This window comes from Lupinus angustifolius, chromosome LG16 (genome assembly GCF_001865875.1).
Source record: "Lupinus angustifolius cultivar Tanjil chromosome LG16, LupAngTanjil_v1.0, whole genome shotgun sequence".
Lineage (NCBI taxonomy): Eukaryota > Viridiplantae > Streptophyta > Magnoliopsida > Fabales > Fabaceae > Lupinus > Lupinus angustifolius.
In genome coordinates this window covers 17,335,840-17,346,210 of record NC_032024.1, presented here as the reverse complement: position 1 = coordinate 17,346,210, position 10,371 = coordinate 17,335,840, and the positions used below count along the sequence as shown (strand labels likewise).

Genomic DNA, 10,371 nt, shown 5'->3' with positions numbered 1-10,371 from the left:
AACTGTCGGTGGTGACCACACGGAGATACGATAATGAAGAAACCAACACAATTCAAATTATATAATTTATAAATTCGGTGTTATTAAAAGAATAGGAAAATAATACATTATCTTACTAATTCCTTTGTAAAAATCCTTCTAGTCATAAAAAATTAATATAGGTCATAAAGTGATAATAATAATAATAATAAACCATTTCCTAAGATCATCACATTTGAAGCCACACCTCATCATTAGGAAAATAATATTTTCACCGTTTAAATGTAGGAAAGCAAAATATGTAAAATAATTAATAAGAACTCTGCTGAACACTCGTTTTATTTTGTTCACCTTCTCCGACACAAACACAGTTATTTATTAATCACACTCCATATTACGATCCCAACCAGCACTTCGTTCATTCACAATCTCATCTTCACAAATCTACGCCTCTTCGTTTTTCTTCACTAGATCTGGTTCCTTCAAATCGCTCTCTGCGAATGCTGTTTCAGTTCCTGTAACTTCCATTGTATAGGAACTGTTTCAGTGTGATTCTTCTTCTTCCGCTTTTGCGAAATGGTTATCTTCAGTCCTGTTACTCCCGGTCAGGTACGTTTCAGATCCTGTTCCGATTTCTATATTTCACTGCTACTATTGAGTTCTGATTTGCTTCATTTCAAGTATCGCAACAGTAGATTTCGATGTTCGACATTTTTGTGTTCGTGTATGCTTTGTGTGAGTGTGTAACTGATTTTTCAGTTTCTAATGTTTGCAGGTTTCGTTCTTGCTTGGAATCATTCCAATCGTTGTAGCATGGTTATATGCGGAGATATTGGAGTATCGTAAAAGTTTTGTTTCCTCTAAAGTGTAAGTGACATTGATTATTTAACTGCTTCGTGGAATTTTTAGTAAAGCATGGTGCTACGATATATGCATTTTTAAGGAGGTAGTTTTTGTTACTTTAGAGATAATTACGGTTGCTTTATTTGGTGAAGGGTTATTTTAAGTTCTTGGCCCTAATAGGATTAATATGCATTTATTTTGCTACATTTTCTTTGTTAATTGCTATGAATTATGATGTATATCGTTTTGCACGATCTTTCTCAATAATCTAAAATTTAGATTTTCATATTATGATTATGAGCTAAGTAAGAAATAGAGTAATTTTGGAGAGAAATATCTGGTTGGACGGTTCTCTTTGAAATGTTATTTTATCAATTTATCACAATGTGTAAGAGGGAAGGAAATTAATGACTTGTCAGTTGTCACCTTATTCCTTATGGAATTTATTGACTCCTCTAGTAGGCTTTCGGATATCAGCTTAGTTGAAGTGGGCAGTGATGCTGTTAAAGAAGAAGATAAAGCTGTTTTGTTAGAGGGAGGAGCTCTACAGTCTGCTTCCCCAGAAGCTCGAAGTTTAACTTCATCACCATCAATAATCCGGTTCGTAATTCATGATCATTTTGTTCTTGCTTACTTAAACTATGTTTCTGCACTTCTGTCTTTGCTTAGTCTAAGACTCACATGCTTAGTCTTTTAATTATTTCTTCAGATTCTTTTTGATGGATGAATATTTCCTGGTTGAAAACCGTTTGATACTAAGAGCAATGTAAGTGAATTATATGATAAGAGAAAAATATTCTTTTTACGTGGATCAAACTATTGACATACATTTCCTTCACTGAGTTCACCATTTCTCCGTCACAGGTCTGAATTTGGTCTCCTTTTGGCTTACTTTTATTTGTGCGACCGTACCGACTTCTTTGGATCATCAAAAAAGGTTAATACTTTATAGTTTCAGCATGTTAGTCCTTTTTTGTATTTCATTTATTGCCTGCACTCTCTAATTTTGTGATTGGATAGTCAGTTCTGTAAGCACATGTTGACATGGCTTTTTAGCTCAATTCCAAGTTCCCAGCCATTATCTTCATAGTGTTACCATAACTGCATGTTTCACCAAGGAATGCTCAAGCATTTGTTTAAAGGATTAACTGAAATGATTGAAAAACCAAATCATTAAGGGTGAAAAAGAGAAAAAAGATAAAAGGCAACATAGTGAGTTACTGGTTACATCAATACATATACAATCACCTTAGAAAATATCCAACACACTGGCCATCGGCTAGCAAAATTCAGTATTCTTGTCTTTGGACGTTTTTGATTTAATCATATCATATGGCTACTGTGCATTACTGCTATGACTTTTTTGTCATCAAACATCTGTTTTGTTTTGCAGAGTTACAACAGGGATCTCTTCATATTTCTCTATTTTCTCCTCATCATAGTTTCAGCAGTGACTTCCTTTAAGATACATAATGACAAGTCACCATTATCTGGGAAATCCATACTTTACTTAAATAGGCACCAGACTGAAGAATGGAAAGGTTGGATGCAGGTTGGTCACTTTTTCATTTCAGATTACTGAAGTCGTCTGTTTCATTTGTGGTCAAATGTTTTTCCTGTGGGACTTCTGAATTATGCAAGCTGAAATCCAGAATGTATGCATTTAGTATAAATGAAGTACAAGTTAGTTTTTGGTCTAGATTTTTCACCGGATCGTCTGATTTTTCAACTCTTATGGTGCTGACATTTAAATTGTAAAATTTTCGCGTTTTAACATTCTATATTTCTGACATTTAATGTCTGTCATAGGTTTTGTTTTTGATGTACCATTACTTTGCTGCATCTGAAATCTATAATGCAATCCGTGTCTTCATTGCTGCATATGTCTGGATGACTGGATTTGGGAACTTCTCATATTACTATGTTCGTAAAGATTTTGGTCTAGCAAGGTTTGCTCAGGTATGTCATCTCGTAGAACTATAAGCTTAGTTTTAAATAAAAAACAAATTGGTCTGTACTAACTGTAACAGCTTCCTTGCCTATTTTGGTTGAGCAGATGATGTGGAGGCTTAATTTCTTGGTATTGTTCACCTGTATTGTCCTCAACAACAGTTACATGCTATACTATATTTGCCCCATGCACACTCTTTTCACTCTTATGGTTTATGGGGCACTTGGTATTTTCAACAAGTATAATGAGATTGGATCAGTTATTGCTGTAAAAATAATTGCTTGCTTCTTAGTTGTTATCTTACTATGGGAGATACCTGGAGTCTTTGAATGGGTTTGGAGCCCACTTACGTTCATGCTCGGTTAGTAACCTTATCATGGTTTACTTCACACCTGAAATCACAGCAGACCATGCTGACTGGGATGTTTCTTTACATTTTCAGGTTATACTGACCCCAATCCTTCCAAATCGCAATTCTCCCGCCTGCATGAATGGCATTTTCGATCAGGGCTTGATCGCTACATATGGATAATTGGAATGATATATGCTTATTATCATCCAACTGTAAGTTTCCGATTTTATGCTTTCGAAATATTTGAAATAAATCTAGCAATTTCTTTCTCTCTGTGATTGAGTAATAATTCTGAAATCCAAAATACGAATACATATCAGGATTTTTCTTCTTCCCCTCCTTTTTTTTCTTCCTATTAGTGTAGCATGTTAATGACTGTCACATGGTATTATAGGTTGAACGGTGGATGGAGAAATTGGAGGAGGCAGAAATCAAGTGCAGAATATCAATCAAAGCTGCTGTTATCCTAATATCTTCACTGGTATTTTTTAATGATATCATTATGTTAGTACACCCTCGACTTGTATTATTTCATGGCCCTGAGCAATTGAGTTATTTTCTAGATGGGTTATTTTTGGTTTGAGTATATCTACAAGCTGGACAAGCTTACATACAACAAATACCATCCTTATACCTCGTGGATTCCCATAACGTATGTCTATGTTTCCTTAATGTTTTTCTCTGGGACATTGACGGGCTATCAAGAGCATTCTTTGGTTATTAATATGACATTTTGCATTTAACAGGGTTTACATATGCCTGCGGAATGTTACTCAAAGTTTTCGTAGCTACTCGTTGACCCTTTTCGCGTAAGTTGTATTTGGTGAAGTACAATCTTCTGTTCTTGGACAACGTTCTTATTTAATGAGATAATTTATTGTTACATGCTCTGTATTAAAGCAGCTTCCTTTAACAGGTTAGCAGTTTGTAACTAATTTTCTTATTCTTTTTACTTTCTGTTAGATGGCTTGGAAAGGTTACACTGGAGACTTACATCTCCCAGATCCATATTTGGTTAAGGTACTCAGGAGCTGATGTCTTGCATATAGCATTTACTGATGTTGATGTTCTACCAGTTTTTGTATACATTCATCTGGGTAGTAGTTGAGCTGGTGTTTGGTGAACACCATAGATGCCCAAGCATCTTAGATTCGTGGGATTGGGATTCTTGAAGATACGTTTGGGCATGTAGGATTCACCTGTTTGGCATATGCCATCTTATATCCCCTAAATTTGTGGGTTAGCCCAATTTCTAGAGGCAGGGGAGGCCAAGAAAAAACATAGGCAAAATAATTAGGAAAGATTTAGAGATCGATGATTTGTCAATGACCATGATTTATGGTAGAGCGTTATAACGTTGTTCGATTCATATAACTGACCCTACCTACTAGGACAAAGGTTTGATTGTTGTTGTTTATATTAATTTCCTGTACCATAAAATTAATGAATTTTTAATAACATCACAGCAAATAGTGCATTGTAATAAGAAATGATTAATGAGGACTTTAAACTGTTGGATGATTACCATTGGGGTTGGAAGACATTTTAGGGCCCCAAAAACAGGTACCTTTTCAGTTAAGAATGCTATTCTCACGTTTCAGTGATGAAAAAGCTCCTCTAAAATGAGGCTGTCTATGTAAGCAAATAAAGATGTATCTACCATTGATTTAACTTGAAATGAATCATAGTCTTAACTAACTAATTGGCTCAAGAGGGAAATGACCAACAAACATCTATGTATAACTTTGGGAATACAAGTGTTGATGATTTCATGCCTGATGCAACTTGTGTACATGTGTTATTATTGTCTCTTTGTTATTTGTCATAATAATTAATATTCTATGTCTTTGGTCGATTTTATAGGTCGGGTATTCCAGACGCTCAACCCAAATTGTTGCTTTCCCTGATCCCAGACTACCCAATGTTAAACTTCATGCTTACTACTTCCATATATGTTGCAGTAAGTAAACAACACAAAATAAGAGATTTTTCATGCTGATTTATTCTGAATTTAACATTCTACTTGTCTGCAGATTTCTTATAGGCTCTTCGAGCTGACAAATACACTGAAAATAGCATTTGTTCCCAGCAAAGACAACAAGCGTCTCGTATACAATATAATTACAGCTTCAATAATCTCAGTTATTTTATATTCTTTGTCCTTTGCCTTCCTTAGGATACCTCAAATGGTAAGTTATACTTCTCTTTATCCGATCTGAGTCAGTTAATTATCCTTAAATCTGAGCCTTTTGCCATCAACGTGTAGTATATATTAGTGCCCATTAGTCTGGAAATGTTTTATAGCAAATTGAAAAGCTATGGGTCAATGTGTTTACAAGCATAAATGAGATGCAACCCACTTGTTAAGAAAAGTTCAAATTCTAGTTTTATATTTGCATCTTATTTCAATATACATCTATATCTAATGCTCATAAATTTGCAGGTTTGAGAATCAGAACGCGTGTAGCATATATATAGTTGCAAGATTCTATGCCAATTCCCTAGAGATTAGTAAGCAACTGCCACGATTGGGTTGTCAAGAGCCAAATCTTTATGAAAAGATGCTTTCATCTCTTTTTCAGTTACAAAAGGAAAAGTAAACCACTTTATTATACTAATAGCTGGAGTTTTAGGCAATTGGGAGTTGTATAGATGAGAGGGCAGTGGATTGCATGCCTATTTTTATTATGCAACCTCATTATGTTTTTGTCAATGTTGTAAAATTACATCTCGTAATAACATCAACCTCTTATTTCAAATATGATGATCTTTTAGATAATTAAATTGTATGTAAACCAGTAGCCACATTGTAGATTGTTTGGGACTTTCCTGACATAATCCAAGTATTTTTCTGTGTTAACCAAATGTATCTTCTGAACTTATGAGTAATGAATTAATTTTTTTCGAAGTATATGATACTTTGCAATCTAGTGAGGTTTCATACATGAAAGAAAAATGTGTGAATTGATGTTTTATACATTATCATTAGACTATCTATCATTCTTCTTGTCACTATTCAGTTTTTAAGAAAAATAATATAAATAAATAATTAATAATATATGAATTGTGTATAAATCTTTACATTAACAATATAAATATTATACTATATATATTACATAATTCGTTGTTTTTGACATAATTCAAGTATCATTGCTTAATTTTTTCTTTTAAATTTTGAAATCTGAACTTTCACTAAACTCAATTTTGTAGGAAAGCTAAAACAATCTACAACCTGTAACTTTCAATTTCTTGTGTTCAGCATGTATGCAATATATCTTCAACATGTCATTTGATCAAATATTTTATTTTCGATAAATAGTATTAGAATGTATCTCTTTAAATGTATTTTTTTTTATAAAATAGATTGGAATGTAAAAAATAGATTCTAAGAGGTAGCTATGGGTTATAGATTCCTATAAATAAAATATTTATTTACAAGAGTACAAGGTAATGTATATATTCCATCCTGAAATATCCAACAAAATAAAAAATATATATTCTAAGAGGTATATGTGAGAATATATTATAAGTTCACCTTTTCACATCAAACTGGATGTATTTCCTGAAATAATCCCATTTTATCTATTATTATTTAATTTGGAAGCACCATATTTTATCAACAATTTGATACGATACTGTATGTTTTGATGTTCAAATTGCTGTTGTGACGATGCCACTATGAACCTTTTGGAGGAAACATGAATACCTAAATGGTTTTAGGCTAGAAATAGGAGTTGAAGTCCACAATCTAAAATGTCTAAGATGTGGAAACTATGGTCACCAAAGTGGTGACCGTGAATGTCCATTGGATACTATAATGGCTAGTGAAGAGAGCAGATTGAAAAGAAATGACCCCTTTATTTTTTTAATGAGATTCAACATGTATTTCTTGGAATGTACATTTCCAGTGTGGAATTGAGATCTTTCTCATTTCCCTAACTCATTACTACCAATAAGATTTTAACATATTAAATAAATATTTGTTTTGATTTTCAAGTTAATAATATTACCTGAATTTAATATGTATATATTAACTGTATAAGTGTATTTTACACAGTTATTAAATTTTCACCATTCATATATTAAGTACTATTAACTTTCAAACAAAAATATTACAAATTAATGGTAATAGATGATGTGCTGACAGTGTAAAAAACTTTATATTTTCGGTGCATAGATTTTAAACTCATATTACATATGATAATATTTGATTGGTTAGAAATAGGATGATAGAGTTATTTTGATATAAATGATTTATTTTATCATGTAAAATGTTGTAACTCCTGTTGTACAGGACCTCAATATGTATGACAGTTATCAGAAAGCATATGCAAAATATCAACCATATTTAACAAAAGCATATGGGATATATTTAGTGCGGTTTGAGCAAGAAACAGAATGAAGGACTTTGAGGGTTGTGGGGTTTATGTTAATGAAAGAGAAGAAAATGAGAAGAGATGAATGGTTATGAGAAAGGGAAAACATTCTGGGGCAGAATGGGATTTTTTTATTAAAAAATGGGGTGCAAATTTAAATTTTGGGTAAAAAATCAAGATCTAAACTCAAAATGTATAAGTATCATAGATTCCCAATGTGTGTTGATCTAATGGAAGGTGCTTGGATTATTTATTCCATGTTATAGAGATTGAATTTTGATTTATATATTTATGTATGACGTGACCCAATTTTCTCTTGAATTAGTTACATAGCTTATTAACCAGAGAGTAGATTACAAATCGGGGGAAATATTAGCATTATATCCACTTATAATAAAATAATGATATTACTAATTGCATGAATTCAATTTACCCTTAATTTTAAAAAATTATATTTATCAGATGCAAATTTTTATTTTTTTTATCTAATAAGAGTTCATCTCGATCATACGTAACATTAGGTGTAATAGGAAAATAAAAAATACGTAATTGTTTATTGAAAAAATAAAAAATATGTAATTCTTGATTGAAAATTGATCAGGGTTAATTGAAATCTTGGAAATTATTTTAATTGGTTGAATGAGAATTAATAATGGAAGAGTTGGTATTGGTCATTAATTGATTTCACACTTAGATAATTAATTAAAACATTTTTATTAAAGAATTGGTCATCAGGCAACTTTCCATATTGATAAATAGAGAAATAATGTAAATGATTGTAACTACTTTTAGACTCAAGCAGGAAACAATATATAACTTTACTATTATATTCTCATGGTAATTAATTTATTTGTTTACTTATTATAAAAATGTGTTTGAGTTAAGTTTTATTTGGACTAGGTATACTAGTCTTTAAATTTAATTAGAAAGATGATACTTGTGATTATAAAAAAGTAAATAATTCAAGAATCGGATGGTGTGAGTTTCCTAGTCATTTGTTATTAGGTCGTCCATGGCAGTATGATAAAAAGGTAATACATGATAGAAGAATAAACAAGTACACATTAATACACAACAAAAAGAAGGTAATACTTTCTCCATTAACACCTGAACAAGTGTTAGAGGACAAATGTATCTTGAAAAGAAAAGTAGCACTAGAAAAAAAAAAGAGGAGAGAAAAACAAAAGAGAGTGAAAAGAAACAAAAAAAAGAAAAAACCACTACATCTGATAATTTCTTTTAGGGGATTAAGGAAAATAGATGTAAAATAGTTCAACCATAGTTATTAAAATCGTACCGTACCGGCCGGTTCAACCGGTGAACCGGTCCCCTAACCGGCCAAGTATCGAAACCGGTCAAAACCAGTCAAAAACCGGTCCAAACTGGTCAGAACCGGTGGACCGGCCGGTATTTTACTAAACCGGTCAGTTTATACACGTATATTTTTTTTAAAAAAAAACTTAAAAACTTATTACAAGGATGACCCATCTTTCCAACCCTTCTTCAAGACTTCAAGACACATGCTTTCAATGCATACTTAGATTACACATTTTGGTTCATAACATTCGTGTGTAATCTCAGTGACATTTGTGTAATCTTGGAGTACTGTCTGAAGATAGGATTTGGTAGAAAAGTATAATATTCATATAAGACAATTTTGACTCATTGATGTTAAATGTTAAAACTCTAAATTTATTTGTTTTATAGAGTGAGTTGTGAAGTTATGTCATTTATTTATATTTTGTGGTTGTTAAGTGATACTTTTGGATTGATATATGTTTTTTAATTTAGACTTTGAATTTGTTAAAGACTTAAATATGAATTATAAATTTGAGTATCTACCTATTTGAATTTTTTTTGTTATAGGTTTATATATATATGAATATAAGTAGGTATGTCCGGTTTAACCGACATGCAGTTTAATTACTGAACCACTGGTTGAACCACTGTACCACTATACCAGTACCCTGACCGGTTTAATAACCGGTACGGTTTTAACAACACTGACTTCAACCTCTTAATTTTGCTTTCCAAAGGCTTTTGCCAATACTTATCCTTTCATGTTGGCCTTTTATTGCCTTTTGGCACTTCTCTTTGTTTTTCTACAATTTTTTCTTTGATGGTTGTGTCTTAGATTTATAGGAGGGCATTGGACATCTTTTTCTCTTGGGAGAGAATCCCTTCATTAATGAATGCATAATAACTCATTGAATCGATTGAATTCGAATATCTAGTACATATTTTTTAAATTGGTATTTACTTATTAATAAGTCTACTAATGACTTACTGGAATTTTCTAAAATGTTTTTTCAAATTAGTATTACACCGAACCTATTCAACTAATTGAAATGTTTTTTATTATTTTAAAAATGAAAATTGAGGGAAAATTGATTTTAAAATGATATCCTACTATTGTTGAGTAAATAATTGTCCATAAAGTTATTTGAAACCCCTTTTTATTATTTTTATTTATTTAAAAAATGAAAATGAGAGAAAAACAAAAAAAAAATTTGTTACCCTTAACTTATTTTAATTGCAATTATTATTGTATTTTAAATACAAAACCTAATCAAATTTATATGATCTGGTTTGAGTAAATGCAATGGTTAAAAATGCATATAAATATAACAACCTTATCCTCATTCAATCAAATAACATTTTTTATATGATTATTTTTGTAATATCGTTAAATTTATGAATAATTAATTATATAGAGTTTGGGGTAATATCATTACATTAATGAATAATTTAAGTTTAAAAGGAATTTATTATTAAATTTTGGGAATAAATTAATTATATGCAGTTTTGGGTAATTTAATAAGTCAAAATTTTAAAAACTATTTGGTAACAATTCATTTATTTTATATTTT

General features: G+C 31.3%; 1 protein-coding gene across 2 annotated transcripts; it reads left to right on the top strand.

Annotated features, from left to right (window-relative positions):
* LOC109330139 (protein REDUCED WALL ACETYLATION 2) lies at positions 295 to 5,937 on the top strand. Of its 2 annotated transcripts, none has more exons than XM_019564184.1 (16): positions 295 to 588; positions 755 to 846; positions 1,285 to 1,422; positions 1,532 to 1,588; positions 1,687 to 1,759; positions 2,216 to 2,374; positions 2,632 to 2,781; positions 2,879 to 3,134; positions 3,216 to 3,337; positions 3,520 to 3,606; positions 3,689 to 3,777; positions 3,872 to 3,934; positions 4,089 to 4,145; positions 4,989 to 5,085; positions 5,159 to 5,314; positions 5,569 to 5,937. In XM_019564184.1, the coding sequence occupies exons 1-16, from the start codon at positions 556 to 558 to the stop codon at positions 5,572 to 5,574; spliced, it is 1,635 nt and encodes a 544-aa protein (XP_019419729.1). In that variant the 5' UTR covers positions 295 to 555; the 3' UTR covers positions 5,575 to 5,937. The 2 variants fall into 2 exon arrangements, with proteins under 2 accessions (XP_019419729.1, XP_019419728.1); XM_019564183.1 differs by having other exon boundaries at positions 1,282 to 1,422.

Coding starts and splice junctions, on each gene's coding strand:
- LOC109330139 (XM_019564183.1), top strand. CDS start 556: ATGGTTATCTTCAGTCCTGTTACTCCCGGTCAG. Junction 3,338..3,519: donor ATGCTTATTATCATCCAACT/GTAAGTTTCCGA, acceptor ATGGTATTATAG/GTTGAACGGTGGATGGAGAA. Junction 5,086..5,158: donor CTACTTCCATATATGTTGCA/GTAAGTAAACAA, acceptor ACTTGTCTGCAG/ATTTCTTATAGGCTCTTCGA.